Genomic DNA, 26,341 nt, shown 5'->3' with positions numbered 1-26,341 from the left:
CACCATGCCACACAAGTTTGGACCCAGCCATATGCAAATCAGTCTTGATCCTGTTACCCAAGGGAACAGTCAGCCCGAACTGCCAGGCCAGGTTCTTCATAGTCCAAACTGGCACCCGTTACTTGATTAAACAAGTGACTCATCCAAGATCTTGTCATGCATATTGGCGTCCACCCGGCATATAATTTAAAGGAGATTTATGAGATATATATATATTTTTTTTTTTTTTCCAGGCTGTACTCATGTTAAAAAATCCCACTTGATTTAAAATGGAGAAAGTGTTTTGGAGCCCCCCATTGACGGATCACACCAAAATTTTCAAGACAGCAGCTGAACTGACCAAAGTAGAAGTTTTGAATTTTTTTTTAAGATTAGTCAAGCGGGGCCAAAGCTATTGGCAAAACAAAAGAAAAACTCAGTCCATGCAAAAAAAAGTCCTAACTATAACTACCTAGTGGCAACCGCCACTAGGTAATATACATGTTTTTGTTTTTACATTATCTGAGCGGCGGCAAACGATGCACTAAGGAGGATTTATTTCCCTTATGTGGTTTGCATCTTGGATCAGTGATTCATTTGATCTAGTAACAAGTACCAATTTCGACTATGATCTGCACTCCGATAGACTTGAACTGTATTTTTAAAAAAGAAGCCTATTTGGGACACCAATACTAACTTAGAGATCCCTTTAAGGAACTTCAAAACCATACCCACTGAATTTATCTTTACAATTTTGAAGTCCACTGAAACGTGTCAATGTATTTGATGTAATGAATCCATTTAATATTGTGATACAATAAATGGTGACTTTTGTAAACATCATGTATGATGTATAATGATCAAACGGAGTGGTACAATCAAAATAGACCATTATTTGCTGTCTTATGTAATTCTCCCTTTTTATTTGTATATTTTTGTTTATTTTTTTTCTGTGCCAATTTGGGTTTTTTAGTTTGGAATATTGTTTTGGATATGTATGATGGTAATATGATCACTACATAATTGGGGATGTGTGTGTGTCTATATATATTTAGCAAATTTTTGAGATTAAAGAAGGCATTTGTATACACGCCATCAAAGGTTTTGTGGTTCTCTATATTGTTGTAGTACTGGTCCTGTTGTAATAGGGTGGTGGAGTGAGATTAATCTGAATTGTGGCTCCCATAAGATTGTAGAGCAGATGTTGGAGATACAGTGATTGCCCAATGGGAGATATGATTTTACTTTTCATAGGTTGCTACGTCCCCTTGCTGTGAGGGGCCCTCTCTCTTTTATTGCATACCATATGATTTACCCCTTTCCAGTAAAAATACAGAATGGTGTGGTCTTCCAATCAAGAGTAGTCTATATCAAAATAACGACAGTGTTTAACAGGGGCAATAGTTAATAAGAATAAGCAAGTTTACACAACAGTGAAAACTGAACATTGATACTTGCTAAAGATTCACCTGTATTCAATTTTTGCACTGGTTTGACTGTTGTAACTATGGTCCTGTTCAGCGTAGGTCGTGTTGCAGCTGCTACAGGCACTCTTGTAGTTCGTGTATGCACCGCTGTAGGAATCACTGAAACATAAAAGTAAGTTTCATGAAAAATGATTAAACGTTTTCCCATTTTCAGTATATAGATTAGGCATGTGGTGAAGTACCAAGGTTCTCTTTTTCAGTTCGTTTTCTTGAGGATGCAGTTTCTTTACGCACTGGTTGAACCAGGTGGTCAGGATTTGCCTTGTAACCAGAAAAGGACTGGTTAACCTGCAAAAATAAAATTGGTAGACATTGACTTCTAGGGGAAGAAAACAGAAGTTCAAAATAGCAGTACAAGATGTGGCAATACCGTCCAATTATATTTATCTCAAAGGGAGATGGCAAGTAAATCTAGACCATAAACATAGAACAGACATCTGTATATAAAAATCTGTTTTGATAACATGAAACAAATATTTTGGAGGAATTTAGGTAGATTAACGAGCTTTTGTCAAAAGCATAATCATTACTAAAGAATATCTCCTCTGCCAGGCTACTCAGCCCAAGAACAATTCATCACCATACTGTAAAGAATCCTGGACCGTTGCCTACCCGAAGATGGCTTGCTTAGCGATCTGTTCCTCCCAAAAGAGTTCCACCCTTTTCAAATAACCATACATGTAAAGCACTTTATGATATAGGCAGGTGAGATGTAAAAACACTACCAAAACTGATTAATCCATCCTGCTATATGCACTATGGCGATCACCAGAGATCAAGCAGTGAGGTGGGTAAGTTTACCCACAGAACCATGTTGTTTAGTTACATCTCTTCTAATGAAACATATATATATATATATATATTTATATTAAAATACTTGTTGGCAAGCAGGAAGCAAGATGAAATGGACAATAACAATTAATAAAATTGCTACTGACCATGTTTTGCCTGCAACTCTAATACAGAATGCTACAAACAACACACACAGTTTTTACTTCCAACAATATGCTGCTATTTTAAAGCCAATCTTGGAATAGAAGCATTCATTCGCCAGGTTAGGGTGACTGTGAAGGATTGAAATACCTTAAATCTGACTACAGCACCAACTTACTCTTGTATAACATTGAAGGCTTCAAAGCAAATGGAGTGTGTCTCAATTATTTATCACATCGATGCGATAGTCCAACCAATAATTATCTTCCAAGACAAGTAGTTTATTGCGCAAATAAAGCATCAACTCATTGGGTGGGCTAGCGAGCCAGGTAAAATTCAATGTTTGTTGTGGAACTAGAAGTCTAACTGGTGGAATCTGCATCGGTCATCCTTAAAACCATGAACTACAGGTTCACAAAAAGAAATGTTCAGAAGGTAATAGGGGACCCATAGGCAATGAATTGCAGAAAGATGTCTAAACTGCACTACACCATGAATTTCATTTCAGAATCGTACCTTACAACAGAAGTATTTCCAGGCAATCTCTACCCTATAATTGAGTCTGCAGCAGAGTTACTTACCCAACCGGTTACTGTACAGCAGAAAAAAAAGAAAACGAAAAAATATAATAATAATAATATAGAAATAAAAAAATAAAAATAAAAAAAAAAAGCGGCTTCGGTATGCAAATTATTATTATTTTTTTTTTTTAAATAAGCAATTTTCACATAATGACTTGCAAGGCTCATGCAATAATCTCCTCAATACTTTATTCTTAGTTCCAGTAATATGTTTACACAGACAGGCCCAATTGGAAGTGTACCATATTGTAAACGTATCTTCAACAATCAGGTTGAGGTATCTTTTAGTGCAAGGGTCTCCAAGTGTTTTATTCATAACAAATATTCAGAAACATCTCCAAGTTCAGAAAGAAAAATTTAGCATTTGTTTTCTCAAAATGCTATGGTATTCCATTTTCTTGAGAGTACACCTAAATGGCAGGGAGGCCCCTTTGGAAACAAATGGTCAATGCCAAAATTGTATGTGTAGATTAATAGTCAAAGCAATTGGGGGCGATTTTCAGGAATGTCAGATAAATATAAGTGAAAAGGCAAGGGTGCTTAAATGCATTTTCACTTTAGACCATTACCCTGTTTATTTTGTCATGACTTTCTCACCGATTCACGTGGTGCACTTGTTCTGCAATTAAGAAAACAAGCACTGCTTCTGCAGTACCTGGTCTGTCAGTTTCGACTGCAAAAACAGTCACTATATAAAAGGCACTTGCAAATTTTTAATGTACATATTTATATGCAAGGACACAAGAACATCAACCAACTAGTATTAAACACCTCAGTACAACTGAGGCATCCATCAATAAGCTTTACAAAACAGTCATAAGAACTAAAAAAAACATTTTTTTTTTTTTAAAACTCATATTGACTAACCATCGACTGATGACATCTTTGTGTCTTCAGATTCTGATTCAAAATGGGTCTTGCCTTGGATCTTGTAACTTTCGATTCAGAAAAGGGAGCAGCCTATATCCCCAGTGTGGAAAGACAAAATACAACATTAGTGCCAAACTCACTGCAGTTTAAGGTTGGAGACACAATCAGTGAATTATTAAAAGATCAGAGAATCATACACAGTCATAGAAAATCATTCCCCTGCAACTTCATCCACACCACCAACATTCATGAGATAGCCATCCCAAGTTCATCAAGAGCTATTCGCAAGCATGGAATTAAAAACAAATTAAATACAAATGTTTTAAAAAGAACCGTTCAACTCATACCTTTTCTGGTTTCACCTGACTTGCAGGCTGTGTCTGTGGAAATGAAGGCAATGGTGCATCATGCTTGTAGATTCCACATTTAAAAATTCCTCGCTTTGCTTGATCACGTTGCTCCTTGAGTTTTCGAAGTTGTTTTTCTTCCTTGAAGCGCTGCAGTAGGTCTATTCTTTGCTTTGCCAGTTTCTGGACTTCTACATTTAAATGGTGGGAAGGAAGAAACAAGGTTTATAATACACTGCACTTTTATTGAGACCTGGCCGTTCACAAGCCTAAACACTAAATTCTTAGTTGACCTATGCCATTAAAGGCAGAGGACAATAGACATCACACAAATTTGCAACATGGTTCAGATACATTGCTCGTAGTGATGTGACAGATTACTCTGTACTTTCTTGATACCATTTAAAAGGCATACAATTTTGCATACAAGTTGAGCTCTTAAACTAAACTGTTCTGTCTGAATTATTTGAAAGGGAAAAATAGAAACTGGTTAACCTGAACATGAAGTTTCCCCAATAAACGAACAGAACTAGATACAAATCAAGAGCGTCAGAATTGAAACGGTCTTTTGATTGATGTCCTACATATCTGCAGAAAATGTTTTTACTGAACATAAATAACTTCTAACGGTCAAGCAGAAATTAATATTAAACTGTGTCACTGAACACAGACTGTGTTCTAGTTGCCAGTGACAGCCTTTTATGTGCACTTTCCTTCACCTCTTACTCATTCAGGATACGCTATGTAAGGTGCTACATTTAGTAAGTGCCTTACAGAAGCTAACTTGCCGTTTATCCCCGCTCATGGTTTACAGGATTGCAAAAGAACCAAAATGTCAGCAGCTTATGTTAGAGGACTAGGAACAGGGAATTTAAATTTGAAACCATTGTTCCCTATGAAAGTGTACTAGGTTTTCCTCTTGTTTCTCATTGTACACATATCCACAGTGAATATTTGGAAGCTCTCATTTTGGTCACAAAACATTCATAAATACCACTGCGAGTCGCTATTAGGAAGGAACACCCTCGACATGCCCATTCCCTATACCAAATCGCTAACCCATTTTGTTAATCAGGAATAGATTACCAAATAGCAAAATAGGGTATTGTTATTTTTTTTTCTTCTCTCTGGTCACAAACGGCCCGGTTCTGCAAATCCGCAGTTTGTGACCAGAAAAAATAAAATGATTCAGACACATGGCCTTAGTTGGGTGGGTCCTCCTTATTGCAGGAAACAGGACTACTTCAAAGTTATTTCTAAAAGAGCCTCTAACCAACAACCGCTGCTATAAAGGTAATGAATCCACTTTAAAACAACTTCGCTAGATAAAATACTTAAGCTAAAAACACCAAAGCGTGGAATAACAGGCTAACATTCTTCAACAAGGCCAAATGCCCAAGTGACTTTCTCTTGTACCTGGTTAAGTGTTTTATAGATGCCCTAAGAAGATTCCAAGGGAGATAATTTACTTTCAAATGAACTAGATCGCCAGGCTATGCAGACACATAAGGTAACCCATGCCGAGGGTTAAAGACGACCTTGCTGAAACATCTAGACAAGCTAAGGATGTTTGCCAGTAAAGTGCCACCAGGATCGGGCTACAAATGACAAATAGGCAAGTTCCCAGACGTGGCTATTTACCTTGAGAAGCAGAAGAAGAGGAACAAAGAATCATATGGTGTACCATGATAACAGCTAACTTCTTGCTATGGAACAGAAAAAAAAAGACAAAAGTATTCCCACAGTTCTGGGATATTTTTCAGTGGGACAGGCCCTCTTGAGGTGGACCCAAGTAGCAGGCTGTAGACGACTAAAAGTTGCAGATAGGCTGTTTTAGGAATCTGTGGCAGGAACCTGGGACAGGCAGCCCCACACTAAAAAGTTGGTTTCCTATGCCCACCAATGATCTAATTGTAATGTTTGGGAAATGGGAACCTGAGGTGATCGAAGAATATTATTGAGAAAGGCAATGCAATTGAGGCCTGCAATTCTTCGAATGTGCATAAATAACCACATGCATGCAGAAGTCATGGGGCCCCTCAAAACCATTGGCACCAGGTGTGTGAACAGAAATTAATCTTTACTAACTGGAGCACCTGAAATCTTGGTGCAAAAAAGCACAACTTCAATAAGAAGGTAAGCCTTATGAAGGGCAAGCACAGAACTAGGAGTAAAGAACATCTTTGAACAAAAGTCCTAGATGGAACATGGGAACAACTGTATCACCCACTGCAGATGCGGAAACTAAAAGCCAGCCTACAATTGGGTAAATTCAGTGCTCTATTAGCATACACAACAAAAAGTGGAGGGGCTGAAGGAACCAGGCCTGCCACGTTTATCCATAAATGGCTGCTGAGTTGGGTAACCCCAGAGGAAATATCCAACTGCTTTAATGTGAAACAAGCACATAAAGCCTTGATCGCTAAACCCCCGGTGGGTGCACTCCCTTGCCCGTTCATCACAGAGGTGCTTAACTATGCTGATAGACACCATCCCCAGAGCGTTATGGAAAGCATGTTCACAGACTTATCAGTCCTCCCCCAGACAATAGCCTGAAGGTCGAGCAGCAACGGCATTCCATCCAAGAAGCGAAGCAGAAACTGAGGTTCATGAAGATCACCCATATGCTTCTTTTCCCAGCTCATCTAAAGGTCATCTTTCAGGGAATCAATTTTTTTTCCCCCCCATTACCCCAGAGACAGTCTGGGACTGGATCAAGGAGCACCCTGTGCTGCACACAGACAGGTCCTCCCCACCGGGTAGGTAGAGGGAGAGGCAGGTGAGTCACTGGGGGACTTTCTGGAGAATAGAGTCCAGTTCTGAGGAAAGGCCACACTGCAGGGAGCAGAGAGCTCGATCCCTGGGTCCTGAATGCTCTAACCCACAAGGCAAAAACTCAACCAACTCAGCGTATAACTCCACTATACAGGCTGCTGGCAGCAACCCTCTGCAGGCCCTGCCAGACAATCCATGAGGTGACGATATGGACACAGGTTGTGAGAGCTTCAGTACCGTGTTCAGCAGCTGCACAGAGGTTCTGCCCAGCTACAGCCTAACCCTTCACACTCTTTAGTTGGGGGTCAGTTCTAGTTGGGGTACAATCATGCAGGAAGGAGGGGGTGATGCACATTTTACATTAGCCCTGTTGACTACGGTCCCTAGTTGCACAACAGATACTTTCAGTTCATGAAATATGGGATGAGAGTTGTGGGTGGGGTGGGGTTCAGGGGTTTAGTTTTTTTACCCTCCGTGGTGGCCACAGGCGCAGACACTGCAGCCACGACAGATCCACCAGAACAGCTAGAGAATGGTTAACTCACCTAAGGTCATAGCTCACACAGCATCATGCAATCCAAGGTCAATTTACAATACTCTTGTGGAATGTTAATGACATGTTCGATAAAAATCAAGCGGGAGGGTGATACTTCAGGCGGCCTCAAGGATCCACAATGATGTATTGCTACTCCAAGAGATTCATCTCCTGGGCAAGATGCCCCTTTGTAGCTCGATGGGATACGGCCTAGGTCCACCATTCGGGATTCCATAGATGGTCTTGGATAGCGTAGCCATCTTAATCCGGAGATGCACACCCTTGGTGGTCTCCAGGGTGTGATGTGAATTTGGGACGGTATGCGACAGTGACGGGAACCTTGCAAGGCCTCCCGATTTCTTTAATCTGTTTACACCCCTTGCATTCGACTTTGACAAAACTGGGAGGACTCATATGGAAAGTCCCAGCAGCTCCATGGCTATTGGGTGGTGAACTTAACGGGTGTGTGAGCCGGGTCTGGATCGCTTCTTCACTCCTGCAGATAGAGGGGGTGGGGGGGGGGGGTGGGGGGGGGGGGGGGTGTCGGACACAGTCCATCCCTTCTCAGGGCCTCCATCCATATCTTGCCCAAGTTTGACGTGTGGAGGCCACATCACCTGGGACTGTAGGGGTATACCTTGTACTCCGGGGTCCACTGGTCTTTCTCCCAGCTGGATTATTGTCTAATGCCAGGACGCCTTGGCCACAGAGCCCTGGATGCTAGGTTGTTGGCTCAGCCCGGTCAGATCATTCATTGGTGGCAGTGGACCTAGCCTGGGAGAATCACCTTGGTTGGCAGCAGGCTGGTGCTTGGACCGGTTGACCCCCCACCCCACCAGCCAAAAAAGAAGGAAGAGGAATTCACAGGCATGTGTCAGCAAAAAATTTCAATGATTTCGTACTAACAGACAGAGGATTGGTGAACACCCAGGGTGTGCTGTGGGAGGCCAGAAAGCTGCTATTAGGGGAGCCATCATTAATTATTGCAAAGGCCAAAAAGACCATGTTCGGCAGAAGGTCAAAAGAAAAGACCTCAAACAGCGAACACTAGATCTTGAGAGCCAATACTTGGCATCAATGGAAGAGGCTCTCCTACGGGATTCAACACACACACACATCCTGCTATTGAGAGCTTTACAGCCCAGACCACTTGTGTCCTTGGGTGGGGGGGGGGGGGGCCTGACCCAATTTGTGAGAGACTTCCTAATGCCGCTCTTGACTCCCACGGAGAACAAGGTGCTGGAAATGGATGTCACCTGCGATGAGCTATTGCCAGCCCTAGCGAAGCTGTGAGTGGGTAGGGCGCCGGGCCTCAATGGTTTCCCAGCGGAGTTTTGGCATGTGGTTTGGCCTCAGGTGGGCCCCTTGTTGCTGGCAGCCTTCACAGAGGAGCTAAAGCAGGGCGAGCTGCCAGCAGATGTAAGTGCAATTGAAATCATGGTGATACAAAAACCAGGCACAGAGGGCACACACTGTGAGGACTATAGGCCAATCTCCCTGTTGAATTTGGAGAAAGAAAAAGCTGGGCTAAGATGATAGCCACCCATCTTACAGGATCATAACCCAGTTGGTCCACCATGATCAATCTGTGTTTATGTTCAGCTGCGTAACTAGATAATATGAAATGGGTGTATAATGCCATTGAACTGAGCAAAAGCTACCCGGGCCAGAGGCCTCCGCTCTCAATCAATTTTTGGAAGACTTTTGACTCTGTAAATTGGGCATACCTATTTGCCCTGCTGCTCCACTTGTGGTTAGGGCTAAAAAATGAATAAGCTACGTGTGCCTGCTCTACACTACCCTCAAGACGGAGGGGACTGGAGGGGGGGGGGGGGGGGGTGAAGGGGATTATGGAGGAGTGGCCACAGACTGATTCCTGATAGAGAGAGGCACCAGCCAGGGTTGTCCCCTGTCCCTGGCTGTTTACTCTAGCAATTAAACCCCAGGCAGCATGGGCACAAGTGGATGCACTGTTCCGAGGTTTCCAGTGGTGCCCTGAAGTAAGCAGTAGAACCTCGCTCTATGCTGACGACATCCTGATGTCGTTGAGAGACCTGGAGTTGTCGGGATCCCAGACTCTGCACATAATTGGATCATACTCTGAACTCCACTTGAACACTACTGACTTCCATCTACCCAATCACTCCTTGCCCACTAGACATTCTGTGGGTATCCTTGGGGGTGGGGCAGAAGTGCGTTATGAATAACAGAGCAGGATCCTAAGACCACAACCATCTGGCATTACTGGAGGGCCTTGGGAGAAATGTACAATTCTGGTCCACTCTCCCCTTCAGGTCAGGTCTCTCTCCCGCGCCTGCTCTATCAACTTCAAAATCACCCCTTCCCAGTGGAGAAGGCCTTCTTTATGGAGGTAGATATAATACTTAGAATGCTATTGTGGAGAGGAGGTCCACCTCAAATAGCTCTGGGTAAATGTAGCCAGATGGTCTTCGAGGGAGGGCTAGCTATCCCAGACATTCTCCTGTACTACAGGGCGGTGCACCTCCTCGTAATAAACGAGTGATGGTTCAAGTGCTTTGATGATCCGGCATATGCATCGGAGCAGTTGGCGATGGGTCACTGCAATCTTCCACACCAACTCTACAGCAACACCATCACGGAGGCCCTCCCATCCACCACTAGAGTGGCTCAAGGGGTCTGAAACACAGCTATAAAATCCCTGGGATGGGTGGGCAAGTTGACATTGGAGGCTCCACTGTGGGGGGCTTCGCTGTCTGGAATACAATTGGCATATCCGTATTGGGTGACATGATAACACAATGGGATGCCAAAGTCTTTTCAGAATTTACAAGAGTAATATGTACCAAACACAGTTCCTCCATTAACTCCAGCTCCGGCATGTCCTTCTGCCGATCGTACAGTCTGAGGACGCCATTGCGGAGTACTCCCCTACAGAAGTGAAAATTCTATTCACAGATATTAAAGAGCTTGTATTGTCTGAGATCTACAAAATGCTTCCATGTACCTTGTCAGACCTGATGGCTGGGGAGTAGGAGGATACACCAAATGTGATGTCCTGCTTGAGGTCGCTAGCGCACAGTGAGATACAGGTCCCCCACAATCGAGCACAACCATAGAGAGATGTGTGCTTTAATCCTAAATGCTGCTATTTCACCAAGGCAGCATTCCATAAATTGCTTGTCCGAATATATTTGGTTATTTCGGCTCCTGAAAAATAATACTGCACTGACTCATGCGGATCACTATTCATTTTGGTAAAAACAGACCAGAGAAACAAAATGCCAGTACTCATTTTTAGGGTCAAGTCTGTACAGTAAAGGGCTTGGAGCCTGCCTATTGCTTACCATTTGTAAGCTTCATGCTCACTCTTCTTTGTTGCCTCCTCATTGACCAGTGCAGAATAAAATGTCAGTTCCATCCCTTGTTGAGGAGCACTGGCCAAGCATAGATATATTGGAGTTATTTCGTGCCCATCCACTGCCCGGGACATAATTGAGGTATTATTACTGTTCCCCTTCCCACTCTCCTGCCCACTCTGGTGTTTTCTCTCTAAGATTCCCACCAAAGCTGCCTCAGTTCCACCACACACTGTTTTTCGATTGCCTTTTTTTTTTTTTATGTTATGCCAGGTTGTACAATGGTTGTACATTTGATTGTAAACAAGGTGTTACGGTACATGCTAAAGTGCATCGGGATGGCTTCTGTCACAAAACCTGGTACCTGTTTAACTTTTGCCCTCCTCCAACTAAAAGGCTACCCATACAGTCCCATGGATAAAATATATATATAGGAAGGAGGCAGAAAAGCTAACAGCTGATTTACTCTGCCCCAGTCCAAAAGGCATTTCACTGGCACTGCTTCTCAAGATAGCCCTCATTTAAAATGGGCTGCTCTACTGAACTCACATTTACAACTCTTTAACGCAGCAACTTGCAAGCACATGCTCTCTACACAGTCTACGCCACACCTGTCTTTGCTCTCTCCAGCTGCTGGATCCTCAGCCGATAGCATGGATTTGGAAAATACATTTTAAAATGCAACGTAAATCATAAACCACAGAATGTTTTGTTGTCTGGCTACAAGCAGGTCTCTGGTGCACGTGCAGTATTCAACCGAGCTGTCGCCCATCTACTCAGTTTGGACTCACACAGATGATGTTTCCGGCCAGAGGAGTGTTCATGAAGCAGTCAGGGCTCGAAAAATCATGAAACTAGACCTGCAGGTCGAGTAACTTAAATAATCTACTCGACCTAACTGTAATGTGCTGGACTCTGAAACGGGTCTCAAATTGTGTGATCCTAGGCAAATAGTTTACAGAGTCCCTTTTTCTTAATTCTCACATATGATTGCACCTCAGCATATCTGAAGTACAAAAAACCTCTTTTGTTTGATTAAGTAGACTAAAGATTGCTGCATGCATCACAAGAATCTAGCCCACATAACCTACGACTTTTTAGTTTACTAACAACATTGCCATCAGGGCAGGGGTGTTTCTCAGTTTGTTTCAAACCTACATTTTGATAAATATATTACTAAACCATGATGTGGTAACATAATGTCATCTACACATAGTAACTATCAAGGAAATGTCCAAAAACCTCTCTACTACCTTGCAGCTTTACTGATAAAACTATATAGTATATTAACAATCTGTGAAAATTGGGTTTCAGAAAACTTATCTTCTGCACATCAACATTTAAAATAGTATTATTTGTTTTCATCCTATTAAAATATTTTTTCCATCACAAAGAAAAAAAACAAGCATTTGCAATGCAACGGGTCTCGCGTTTGCTCATGTTAGAGCTGATCGCGTTGTAAACTCCTAACCCGACTTTTCACCTATCGGGCAAAAGTGCATTTATGTACATAACCAGAAAAAGTGAAATTAACTATGTAAAGCGCTCGACTTCTGCCAAGCGAGATCGCGCTCGTAAATTAGAGAAAAAGAAGTCCACGAGCCCGATGGAAAACATCGAGCCTCACATGTTTTCTGTACTTGGTTGCTGCGCTCGAGGAGGGCTAGCCACCGGAAAAGGCATGACGTGTGCATAACTTCAACTAATGAAAGCAAGCAGATTGTAATAAGCAAGCCCACGAACCAAAAAAAAAAAAAAAAAAAAAAACACTGACGTGACTGATAGGACTCCGAGCCCTTTTCTAAACACTAAAGCGTCTAGCTGCGATATGTATGCGCGAGCGCATGCAACGCAGGCTCGACCCTAAAAATGGCTTTCACAACTACTGAAATATATTTTGAAATGTTTGCACATTAAATAAAGTCATTTAAATGTTGTGTGTTAGGAAAAACCAGACACCCTATATCATTTTATTTTACATACTAAGCAGCAGGTCACACAGTTTACCTTACAAAGTCCTGGAACTCTGCAGCCAGAAGGAAAATTATTTGTAAGAAAAACTGACTTTCGACATAAGAACAAGATTTAAAGGCATCTTTTGTTGTCCCTCCACTTTTCAACTGAGCAGAACACCTGTTCAGTGTCAACTCGCCAGAAGGGACGATTAAGTATTAAAAATAGCTCGACCTGATCAAATCAGACTCGCCAATGCGAGTGGTCGAGTGGATTTTTCGAGCTCTGAGCAGTATGAGGCGAGAAGTACAGGTAAAAGTGCAGCAATGACTGAAGTAAATGCTTGGACCGGAGCAGCGCCCTAGAGAAAGGTTGGACAAGGAACGGTCTCACTTCCACCAAAATTAAATTCAAGTAACTTTTAGCTGGACTGACTGCGCAACTGACATTCACCAATAGCTAATGACCTGTATTTTCTCTTGATTATTTGGGAACAGGTGTTAATTAGCTTGCCCAATGTTAAAATAACTCCTGCGATACTGGGCTAAACTCATATCCAAACACTCAAAATAATGCTAGATAAGAGGATTGACAGTGGGGAAACATTTCAGACTGGAAAACGCGAGGGACCACAATTCTGGGAATAAAATCCAAGAGGTCAACGAATGTGGTTGGTTTTAGCACATAGGAAGGCGTGGGGAACCGGCTCTGGCTATATTCAGAGCCAGGAGCCAGTGAAGAAGCATTCTCCCCCTTCTCAAACACCAAGGTCCGTCCTTTGTTATTTATTTATGCTGTTTTCAATAGTGTGAATGTGGCCAAGGGCAGTAGAGCACTTTACAAAGAAATGAAAATGTAATTACACATAATGATGAACAAAGTCAATACCATGTCCACCACAGGGTAAAAATTAACCAAATCAGTGAACAGAAGCAAAACTCTTTAACATAAGAGACATCTGTATAGGGAAATGTCAAATGTGGAAGAAATCTGAGAACAAGCATTGACAAAGCCAATGTGAGAACTATTGGCTTTGCCAAAGATTTTTGAGCCATGTTGTACAGCAGGCAGCTGCTATGCAACATGGTTGAAAGTAAATTTTAAACAAGCGCTATGACACACGCTGCTGTACAACATGGCTAAAAAAAAAAAAAAAAAAACCACAATAGATTATGTAGGCAACACCTATTGGCCTTGCCAATGCTTCTTCACTAACTGCAGCTGTAATTATGTTATGTGGCCCGGCTGTCATAATTTAACTGTGATATATTATTACAGTTGAGCAGTCAAAGTCATTTGTCTATTACTGGTGACTAGAGACACCCCAACTAAAGGAAAGTGAATGATAAAAGCAACAATTTAAAATAAACATTATAAATTCATAAAAACTAATCACAATTGCGAAGAACAAAACAATTGACAAATAAATATGCAATGTCTATAGGTCAACACGTATTTCAGTGCGAAAGCTGCTTCTGGAAATAAGCATCTCTGGCATCTACATAGTCAAACTTCCAAGACCGGATTCAGAAATATTGGAGAGAGGGGAAAACACAAAAAAAAAAGGAAATTTTTCCTTACTGTCAACATCCTTTTTAAACACAGAATCTTCATTTGAGTCCAAAGTTGAGAGATCAATTTCTTTAACAGGAGAAATATTAATATCTGCAAGCGCAAGTCTCCTGCTTTTCCTAAATTCCTTGTGTCGGTTTTCCTTCTGAGTCAAAGATTTTCGGCGGGCAACTTTTGCTCTTAATATTTCAGTGCTCAGATCCTTTTTGTAGCGGGCAGTAAATTCGGATTTACTATCCATTTTCTGTTAAATTAGAAGAAAATCAAGCATATATAAGTTAACATGCAGGTTCAATGACCCTCAATGCAATTAAAAAAAAAAAAAAAAAAAAAAAAAAAAAAAAAGAAGAAGACAAAAAACACACGTACCCACACACTCTTTGGACTGAGAAACTAGGCAATTATCCCCACTTTTTATTGTTTCCAACTGTTGCATGTGCACCTGTGATTTTGTTACACTTGAGATATATCTATACATATATATATATGTATAGATATATGTATAGATATATATATATGTATAGATATATGTATAGATATATGTATAGATATATGTATAGATATATGTATAGATATATATATATATATATATATATATATATATATATATTCTGGTGGTCGCCAGTGTGAAAAAGTAGCCTCTTTCTAGCATGGTTATTCCCACTTTTGTCCAGTTTGTGAGTGTGTGTCAGTGTGTTTTGCCTGTCTCACTGGGATCCTGCTTGCCAGGACCCCAGTGCTCATATATTGTGGCCTAATGTATGTGTTGTCAGTAGTGCTTGACTGTGTCACTGAAGCTCTGCTAATCAGAACCTCAGTGCTTATGCTCTCTCTGCCTTTAAATGTCACTGTAGGGCAATGACTTCATTTACCAATTTCAATTGGCACACTCAACCCCCCCTTATAAGTCCCTAGTATATGGTACCCAGGGCATTGGGGTTCCAGGAGATCCATATGGGCTGCAGCATTTATTTTGCCACCCATAAGGAGCTCAGACAAACCCTTACACAGGACTGCCATTGCAGCCTGCGTGAAATAGTGCACACACTATTTCACAGCCATTTTCACTGCACTTAAGTAACTTATAAGTCACCTATATGTCTAACCTTCACTTGCTGAAGGTTAGGTGCAAAGTTACTAAGTGTGAGGGCACCTTTGCACTAGCACATAGTTCAGGGCCATTTCCCGGGACTTTGAGTGTGGAACGCCATTACATGCGTGCACTACATATAGGTCAATACCTATATGTAGCTTCACAATGGTAACTCCAAATACGCCCATGTAACATGTCTAAGATCATGAATTGTCCCACCATTCCAAATCTGATATTTGGGAGCAAATACCATGCATCCTGGTGGCTCCAACATGGACCCCCAGTACTCCCAAACCAGCTCTCTGAGGCTTGCACTGCAGCTACAGCCACCTCACAGACATTGTTCTGCCCTCCTGGGGTCTGGGCAGCTCAGTCCCAGGAAGGCAGAACAAAGCATTTCCTCTGAGAGCAGGGTGTTACACCCTCTCCAATTGGAAATAGGTATTACAGGCTGGGGAGGGGTAGCCTCCCCCAGCCTCTGGAAATGCACTGAAGGGCACAGATGGTGCCCTCCTTACATAAACCAGTCTACACTGGTTCCGGGAACCCTTCTCCCCGGCTCTGGCGCGAAACTGGTCAAAGGAAAGGGGAGTGACCACTCCCCTGTCCATCACCACCCCAGGGGTGGTGCCCATAACTCCTCCAGTGTGTTCCAGACTTCAGCCATCTTGCTTTGCAAGGTGTGGGGGCACTCTGGAGGGCTCCGAGTGGCTAGTGCCAGCAGGTGACGTCGGAGACATACTGACGCTTGGTGTGAGCTGTCATTACTGGAGCCATATATAGACACATAAGACCTATAACACACTACAGATACATATTGAACTGTGACGCTCCCCTTTCTTGAGCCGTTGTTTATGTTACGATGAATTGAGCACATAATAATGGGACAGTTTCTTCTGGCACATTATTCTTAAGCCTCTATCTGACGCCAGTACCATCTGGTGGTTTTATACTACAACGAACACCAGTTGGATACGTTTTCTTCCCCAAGTAATGTATATATACTTTATATTATATTTTCTGGACACATTTGGCCCAGATCTTTATTTTGAGCAGGTTTTCTTCTTTGGATAGTATTTTTCTTTATGTTTTTATATACACAACTATTAGGTATAACATGTCATTTACGTTTACACCCAGTTAATACCAGTTCGGACCACTGATGCTCGCCGCCATCCTGATGGGGCCCATCCTTTAATACAAGGAGTAAGGATATATCCTCTTAATTTAGAGGATTGTATGTCGTCAATGTGTATTTCACCATGTGATACACTTCACACAAAGGAATAGTCACCCGACTGAGCTCACTATGAACATTATTTTATTTGTGACATAAGTTTATGCAATTCTTTTCTTTCTATAGGTTCCTGTGCTGTGAAATGAGTTGATTACCAATTAGGTTATAACATGTGGATTAGGTACGTTTTGGTCCGGACGAATCGCACTGATCTTAAATGACTTTACTAGTGTGAAACATGTTGACCTTTGTAGTAGCAGTATCGGGATTTCTGTACTGACACACTCAACATTCCCTGAATCTAGGGACTGTAGACAACTTTAATTTTTGTCCTTTGAGGGTGGATTAGACATTACTACTAATCCTTCCCCACATTACGGTTTTTAATCATGACAGGGGTCTGATTTTGATTAAAAATGAATTTTGCAGACCTCTAGCCATTTTTACTTTCACACACCCATATTACAATCCCATATTCCAGCACTCAACAACCAGCATTTCTATATCCAAAAGATCTCTGGCAAAGAGCCCCCGTGAGGGTCCCGTCAGGCACTGCAGTGCCAGCCTGACAAGAAGCAAAAGCCCGATGATGAAGCATGTCACCAATTGGTGAGTGAGGGCTCTTGTTCTAAAAAAAAGGAGACTCACAGGATCCATTTTCTATCCACTGAATCTGTATAGAATTCACTGTCTGAAACTGTGTACCTTTTGGCGTCAGAGACCCCCCCCCCCCCGATAGGTCCATACCTGATAAGGTAACCAATCCCCCTCTCAGGGCTATTTAGGGTCTCTCCTCTGGGTTCTCTTCAAATTCTGCTTGCAAGTTTCCTTCAGGAATCCTCTGCAACAACTTCAGACTCTTCTGACTGCGGCTCAACCGCAGCCTTCTCCAAGAAACGCTGTAACTGCAACAAAGTGTCTACAAGAGACACTTTTCTTCAGCAACCTCAGCTCCAAATCGGCAACTGCAACAGTTTCCAAAGTGCGCACGCTCTGGGGACTCCCCGACTTCATCCTGCACCAGAAGGACCGAAGAAATCTCCCATGGTGTGACGGAGTCACTCCCCTGCTCCAAGCAGGCACCTTCCAAGACGGCGACTGGTACCCTAGGACTCCTCATACAGCAACGAATGTGCTCCTAAGGACACAGAGGGTGGACATTATCGACAGACTGTCCTGAGGCCCTTTTGATGCAATTTGGAGGAGGTAAGACCTTGCCTTCCCCCAAGAGCGACAGTTCCCCCTTGTACTGCGTCTTCTTCGCCTCCTGAGGCCTCTGTGCACTCTTTGCAAAATTCCATCATGCACAGCCTGGCCCAGGTCCCCAGCACTCCATCCTGTGACGCTCAACTCACTGAGTTGTTCTACGGGGCGTGTGACCTTCTTTTGTTGTGCTGCATCAACCGCATTTTGCACCTCCTTTGAACCCATATCCTGACACTCCTGGGGGTGCTGACTGGTATCCTGAGGGCTCTCTAAAGTGCTGAAAGCCCCCCTCACACAGAGTTTAGGCCCAGAGGTCCCTCATGGGTCCATCCAGCGCCATTTTGATGCAAAACGCACTTATGTCGTAGCCAAGACTTGTTGGCGACTTCCAACACAAAATCATATCTGCAATGATTTTCACGCCATGGAACATCTTTGCATCACACAGGAACCCACTGGCATCTTCCTAGGGTGCATTCCTGCAGTCTTCGACTAACCGGGGACTCTTTTTTTGCACCCTCTTCCGGGTTGGCAGCTGCTCCTGTCCTTCCTGGAACTTCTTGCGACCTCTGGACTTGGTTTCCTTCCTTTGCAGGTCTTCAGGTCCAATAATCGAGCAGTTGTTCTTTGCAGACTTGGTTGGCGCCTGCAAAAACCCAATCATGAGGTGTAGTGTGTCCTAGGAAACTTGCAGTACTTTACTCCTGCTATTCTGGGGTGGGGTAATTTATTTACCTTTACTGTATTCTTACTCTCCCAACAATTCTGCACACACTACACTTGTCTTGGGGGGGGGGGGGGGGGGGGGGGGGGTGGACGACTCGTGATTCACATTACACTTTTAGTATATGGTTTGTGTTGCCCCTAGACCTATTTTCTCCCATTGCATTCTATATCATTTCCTATTGTTTGCATTGTTCTATGACTATTTACTTTTCTAACTTTGGTATCTAGTGTATATATTGTGTATAATACTTACCTCCAGAAGGAGTATTGTCTCTAAGATATTTTTGGTACTGTGTCACCCAAATAAATACCTTTATTTTTGGTAACACTGAGTATTGACTTTACTTGTGTATCAGTACTGTGTAACTATAAGTGGTATTGCATGAGCTTTGCAGGTCTCCCAGTTCAGCCTTCTCTGCTCTGCTATAGCTACCTCTATCAGCCTAAGCTGCTAGAACATTACTACCTTTCACTAATAAGGGAAAACTGGAGCTGGTATAAGGTGCGAGTACCCAAGGTACCCACTACAAACCAGGCCAGCCTCCTACAGCCAGTAGATAGTTATAGGAAGGAGCATGCTTCCATAGAAAAAGCGTTTTTTGACTTGCCTATATCTTTGGCACCGTTTGACGGGGGAAAGAAAAGTGACCTAGTGATTCTTGCTGCGCACAGGAAGTTTCGGATGATCCGTCAAGCAGGGGCTTAGAAAAAAGGGGCTAAAAGATTTTTTTTTTTTTTAATTACATTTCCCATGTTAATTGTCAACACGTCTACAGCCTGAACCACTGGACGGAATTACACCAAATTTGGCAGAAAGCTGGCTGCCGATACGCAGATTCAGCTTTTTTTGTTATTTGATGTAAATCCATTCAGTAGTTTAGGAGATATTTAAGGGCAAATAAATGTTATCTCTCTGGCTGCAAATATTTTGCGACATTCGCAAATACGCAGGAAAATAAAAGCCTTGCAATTGGCTGACCGCATCCTGATTAGAAAGTTATGACCGCCATTTTATTTAATGGGACATGGTCACTGGGGTGAAAATTCAAATTGAAAGTGGCATAAGGGGTCAGGGTGAAGGTACCCTGACCCCAGGGGGGCGAAATAGGTGTATTTTAGGGTCCAAATATAGGTTTAATATTATTTTACGTCACTGTGCACGATATTTGTGAAAAACTGCAGATTTCCGTGATTTTCAACATATTCGTGGTTATGGAAAAATTTGGGAAAAAAAAAAAAAAAAAAACACAGACTCATTCATACACTAATAATTCATTCAATCATACATGCACTCAGAGGCTCAGGTGCACACTCATATCGACTGACAGAGACCGACCCCGTGGCCAACCTTCGCTGTGCACAGCCAAAGGCCATGCGTGGCGTTGGTTTGGGTGGTTATAAGGGCTTGGCTGCAAGGCCAGGCCTTGTGACCAACCCTCACACCCTAAGGTAACTACAACTCGCGCCTTTGCCATGCAAAGCTAATTACTCAACATGTCATTGATGAGATCTTGTATGGCATCTTTGATATCACTGCAACGTTTGCAATAACATTAATGATAAGAAAACTGTGCATGGCAAGGGCACAAGTTCTAGTTACTTGAAAGAACTAACTATAACATCTGAATTTCTATGTACGAGTACGTTCAGAACCTAACTATAACGTCCCTGTAACCTTTTTTTTTCTTTTTTTACTGAAAAAAAAACATATATATTATAGCAAAACACGCTCTCCAAATCCGAAGAGACCCAGGACACCTCGGTATGAAGATCCAAGATTTTATTTACAGCAAACAAAACAACTCCAACGCGTTTCAGCAATAAGCCTGGTTAAATAAAATCTTGGATCTTCATACAGAGGTGTCCTGGTTCTCTTCGGATTTGGAGAGCATGTTTTGCTATAATATATTTGGGTGTCTCGGAGCCCGACCAGGACCACTGTGATGTAGCGGCCGCACGGCCAGGAAAATTTTATGGACTGATTATATATATACACACACACAATTTTACACCACCGGAAAACTACAGCGCTACAACATGTTTCCTGGACCTTGACCTTCTTCTGGCCAAATGTTCGATTACATGTAAAAGCCCCCTCTCTTTCAACTTGACACTTAGCGGTATTACACTGGGATCTGGAAGAAATCAAGGCCTTAAATAGAGAATAGAATAAAGGCCTCCACAAGCATTGGATGTGTAGGGCTGGGACAAGTTATGGGTAACTCTAGGTTCCTCCCCCAGAGATGAGACACTATCCCCTTGAAAGATACAGGCCAATGCCCATGACCTCCATCAAACACTCCTCCACTAATCTCAGTCATCCTCCCAAACACCACACCCTGCACCCACCTCTCTTCAATACTGCACACACCAAGAGCCCAGGAGAAGATGCTTCTCCATCCATCCAACAATTTCTTCTCCATTTATACTACCCACCCGCACTTTCAACTTCCCCAGCTAAAAGTTAACTTTGTAGGTATGGGTGATTAGTTTCCTACACAAACACCTTTTTAGTGATTTCCTTGGCTTGCACATCTTTAGACATTTTCATAGAATGCTTGTCATCAAGTTGTCCTATTCTTTATATATTGAGCCTGTGCATCAAATTAATGTATACTGTTTCTCACGATCCCTCAACTACATTTTGGTCTCGTAAACTTTAAAACTGAAAATGTTGATTATATATATATATATATATATATATATATATATATATATATATATATATATATATATATATATATACACACACACACACACACACACATATACATACACACACACACACGTTTGTGGTGATAAAGCTCTTTTTGGCAGTATGAAGTGCTTTGAATAGTTGACAAACTACTCTGAACAAGGTATGTTTGATATGCAGGAATAGATAGGTTGCCACTGGCTCAGGCTTTCATAAAACAAGTGATGCTCCATTGAGATACAAGACCTTTAGAAATCTACCTTTTGGACAAAGTAGTAAGCAAAGATGTCCCTCCTTCTCAACGCTGTAAGGTACCCAAAAGGTGAGCTTGACCAAAACTAGGACAGCAAAAAGTTCAAATTTCAGTTACCTCCTCTGCATATTATAAACTTCAAGCAGCAGTCCATATTTTGCTTTGCCCAACCTCTTAAAGTTGCATTCCTGCATTAACACTAGTTAGTTGGATGTCTGTGGCACCTTACTGTATCTCAGACACCTAAATGTTTGCCGAAACTTGCAGGTAGTGAAGAATGCTGCTGCACAGATTGAATTAAGTCTTCATATTCTGCTGGTCCATATGACAGATTTAATGCAATGACATCACATTGTAGAATGGGGTAAGAATTATTCTATCTCCCACATTACCTAAGGTTCTGCACTACACTCCAAAACACTCTAGGCTGTGATAGTTCCAAAAAAGCATTACTGGAATTGCCTGACAACCCCAGATGTTTGTCCTGATTAGACAGACTTATCAACAGCCATAAGGGTGAAAAGTCAACAGAATCCAAAACATGAGAGGATGACATACTGTCACTCTAGATTCAGATTACCTTTATTTGTATTTGATTAATTAAAATCTTATGAAAAAAAGAAAACGAGGATTAAAATGAATTTGAAAGAACAAAGATAAGAAAATATCAAGAGTTTATGCTGTTTAGTAGATAACCTGGTTTGAAGTGAAAGCGTTAAGAATAAAAAAAATATTAAATAACACGCCGTTTCATAAGAATTACAAAAAGTTACATACGTGTCTTTGGGTCATGCATGCAGCTTTGTTGAGGAGTGCCAGGGTGTCAAGATAACCATTAAATTTGACACTTGGTGCCTGTACCCTGGCTAGCAACTTCTCCCGGTTGTTACAACTTATTCATAGGGTTCTAGGGGGCCAAAGGTGTTATAAGGTACAGACGTCCACGTTAGCTGTTTGAAGTGCATATGTGCTGTCTGGTAGTTGCCAAGCACATGACTTGACTGAGGGCCTCCCAAAGACCTGATTCAATGTGCAAATGACCAAGATAAAAGGTTTTAACAGCTGCTTTATGTAGTTAAAAACATCAAACAGCTGATTTTGGTCCATATGTGCAGCTTTAATACTGAGCAAACTTATCTGCATCCTGGCCCAAATGTCACAACTTTGCTAGTAGATCGTGAAGATGAGGGTATGCAGGTTAAAATCTTGTCAAGCTGTCTAATGGTATCAAAAAGGTGTGCAGTCAGTTAGGTACATATGCCGGTCTCTTTCTGGATGTTCTGGGGGTGTTAGAATCCATTTTGAATTGCTTCGTTTCTTGTACACGTGTAAGTTTGAGCTTTTGTTGTCTCTGAACGCACTGTCTATCACATATGCTATCTTATGTATATTTGTTTAGGTAAAATAAGCCTGATTCCACGCCATAGGCTTGCAGCTGGTTTCTTTCCCTAACTGGGGCACTGTACTCATTATAATTGTGTGTTCAAATAACTAACTGACCTCGGCTGTGGTATTTTGGGGAGGGAAAGGCTGATATCTATACCTTTGAACCACGTAATCCTTTGAAGGGTCTCAAGAATGTGGGGAGTCAGGTAGCTGCAGAAGGGAGGCAAGGACAAAGCTGGGAATGGAACCAGTGTGTGGAAACTGATTAACTCCTTAAAATATCTGTATGACGTATATCATTATTTACACATTTTATGTATCCTTTGATGTATGAGTATAAATATCACTGTTAAACGCTTTATGCTAGCACACTTTACTTCGGGCCTGGGATGCCAGTGGTAAACCTGTCCTCTTTGCTGCAGCAAAAATAAACAGACCTTTGGTCATTGATTTTTCACTCCGGCTCTCCGTGTCAAAAACTCCTTTGTAAATGGATTTGTAAGTATCTGCAAATATGTGCATTTGACAATTTGGCGCCCGAACAGGGACCTTCCAGTGGATATCTTCAGTGGCTCTGTCAAGAGACGTGCTGCCAGTGGGGGGACGCCGTTCCGGAGGTGTAGATTCCAGGGGCCCCTGCACAAAGACTTAGTTTCAAAGCAGCTGCATCTTATCCACCGGACAGGCCTCTCCCCGCATGATGTCCCAGCGAAGTCCCTGAAACATCGGTGTTTATCTTGACTGATTAGTCTGACACGGGCGGCCGGAGAGAAATCCAGGAAAAAGCAGATAGTCAGGTAAGACTGTTCCTCGCTGGCTATTTGTCTGCTTTAACTTGCATTTGAGAGAATAATTGTTTTTGGATAACTTATCATTTTTGGGAATGATTAGTTCTTGGTAAATTTGCATTTGTACAAGGTACCATTTGACAATTTGTATTACACGTGTGTTTCTTGTTTGAGTAATTTGCCCAGGCCTGGAGCAATTTGTAAGTTGGTAAATATTTGAAAAAAGGGTTTTTTTTTTTTTTTTTCTTTTCTTCTTCGGTGCACATTTGAAAAAGGTTTTCTTTGGTGCACATTTGAACAAGGGTTTCTTTGGTGCATGTTACATTTTAAAGTTTGGTGTGTGTTGTCTTTTGAAAATTTAAAAGGTTAGATATGGGAAATAAGAAATGTTGGCAAGGGTTATGTCTTTGTTTTCGCCGAAATCATGTGCCACGTTTAGATAAAAAGCAACCGATCCCAAAAGAGGGAACACCAGGGTGGGACATGTTAAAGGATTATGGTTTAGAGAATAATTTGTATAATAGCATATGGCGCAGATATACTAGACATTGTCCTGACCTCCAGTGGCCAGAGGATGGGTCTTTTGATTTAAAAAAAACTAACCTACCTACAGGAATGTTTGTTTCATAAAAAGGCTAGACAACATATGTTTGAGGTATACAGAAAATGGGAAATGGAGGCCAATAAAAGAAAAATTAAATCAGATAAACTGATAGAGAGGGAAAATAGGAGAACCATCATGCAAAAGGCCGCCCTTTATCACCATTCCCAAATCCAGAAAGGGATTGAATCTGAAGATAGAGTCCATAGGGCTCAGGTAGAGGGAAGTTATGTATCAAAGCCAACAGAAACCAAACATGCATTAGAGGAAGATGAGGTAATGCTACAGCTATTAGATAATAGCCCTACTGCACCTCCACCTTACACACCCCCTGCAGTAGCCCAACCTATCATGGGGGCACAGCAACAGCAGCAAGGGCAAGGACACAATTTGGGAAATCCAGGTGCACCACTACAGCAGCATGTGCCACAACCACCACAGCCTCTAGCCCAAGCTACCCCAATAGCCCAAGTCCTAATCCCTCCACCACCTGCCCCACCACTACCAGCCAGCACTGCAAGGTTACAAATAATGTTCCCTGCCCCTAATACCCCAAATGAACAACGCCGACAGTGCACAGCCATACACTCACTTTCACCCATATGGAGCACACCTATTAAGTCGATTTCGCCCCCTAGTACTCGCTCCACTATTGGGGATAGGGAAAAACGGGTTATCAAGAATCAGTCAGAGAACTGGATGTCACATCCTATTTACACCCACACCGATATTATGGACACAATACAACAGATGTCACATTTTGGACAGCAATTAGCACTGCTGTATATGATTGAAAAATTGGAGAGGGATTGGAAGTCTTGTATTACAGATTCTACCCCTCTCCCTTATGAACAAGAATTAAACCAATTATGGCGGGACAGTCTGGCTTGTATTCTTGATAGTAACAGCATAAATGAGGGAGTACGCATTTGTGTCATAGCCAGGGAAGATGTTCTAAATAGATATGACAAGGGGTACCCAATGAGGGAAGTGCACCCTGATATGCCCACTGCAGCTGCAGTTGCAGCAGCAGCTGCCGCCGGACAACCAGCTCCCGGGCCGGTGGCCCAATTTGTCCATATACCATGGAAAAGGGAGGAGGTAATGGCTATAAAGAAAGACTTGCCAGACCCTCGAAAGAATCCAGCTGGATTCTATCGGGACCTTAGAATTGCCATTTCCACCACAACCATGACACTCAAAGACATTGACTATTTTTTTGGTGTTTTATTGGGTCCTGAAGTTTGGCATAAAATTTAGAAGAGTAGATGATGCACCTACTTTGGGAAATACATGGGGGGGTTTAGAAGCACGAGAAGCACAAAGGGCACCAGGAACCCTGCCGCATCAGGATATTTTACATTTACCTAACCGGATATTGACTAAGTTAGAAACTGTTATACCTCTTCAGACTGTGGATTGGGGAAAACTTGCCACTTATAAACAGAAAATAGGTGAAGATGTCCCAGATTATTTTACTAGAATTGAACAAGCTTTCATAGATTTTAGCGGTCAAGACCTCGCCACCGTAACAGGTGTCACACTATTTGTAGAACGCTTTGTTAATGGCCTTCTACCTGAAATATCACAAAAATTAAAAGCAACAGAGAGTTCGTGGATGACGAAGGGACAGGCAGAGATTTTGCAGATGGCGCAATACTATGAGAGCAGGTACAAGGAAGAATTAGAAAAGAATGAGAAGTCAGTAAAAGAATTGAAGAAAAAGGTATTATTACAGCAGGCATACCCTCAGCGGGATACAACCCCTCAGCAAAGGGGTGGCCCACCAAGGGGACGGGGAAGGGGTCGAGGCCGAGGTGCATCTGCACCACCCCAAGACCGCCGATTAAATATCAACCAATGTGCCTACTGTAAGCAGGATGGACATTGGCGTGATACTTGCCCATTACTGGAGGGAAGACAAAGTATGTCACTTCATAGAGGGAACGCGGCAGGTAATGCACGAGGACGAGGAAGAGGTAGAAC

General features: G+C 42.3%; 1 protein-coding gene across 3 annotated transcripts in view; it reads right to left on the bottom strand.

Annotated features, from left to right (window-relative positions):
• DLGAP5 (DLG associated protein 5) overlaps positions 1–26,341 on the bottom strand; it is a 152,952-nt gene that overhangs the window by 110,245 nt on the left and 16,366 nt on the right. For 2 of the 3 annotated variants that reach the window (XM_069208536.1, XM_069208537.1), the window contains exons 2-6: positions 14,380–14,614; positions 4,198–4,388; positions 3,848–3,940; positions 1,649–1,754; positions 1,449–1,565 (exon numbers count right to left, since the gene is read on the bottom strand). In XM_069208536.1, coding sequence (XP_069064637.1) covers positions 1,449–1,565; positions 1,649–1,754; positions 3,848–3,940; positions 4,198–4,388; positions 14,380–14,611 — 739 coding nt within the window. In that variant the 5' untranslated portion in view covers positions 14,612–14,614. The remainder of the gene's footprint in view (positions 1–1,448; positions 1,566–1,648; positions 1,755–3,847; positions 3,941–4,197; positions 4,389–14,379; positions 14,615–26,341) is intronic. The other variant, XM_069208538.1, reaches the window with a different exon arrangement.

This window comes from Pleurodeles waltl, chromosome 9, assembly GCF_031143425.1.
Source record: "Pleurodeles waltl isolate 20211129_DDA chromosome 9, aPleWal1.hap1.20221129, whole genome shotgun sequence".
NCBI classification, from domain to species: Eukaryota; Metazoa; Chordata; class Amphibia; order Caudata; family Salamandridae; genus Pleurodeles; species Pleurodeles waltl.
The sequence above is the reverse complement of the archived record's forward strand: the minus strand, read 5'-3'. Positions and strand labels throughout refer to the sequence as shown.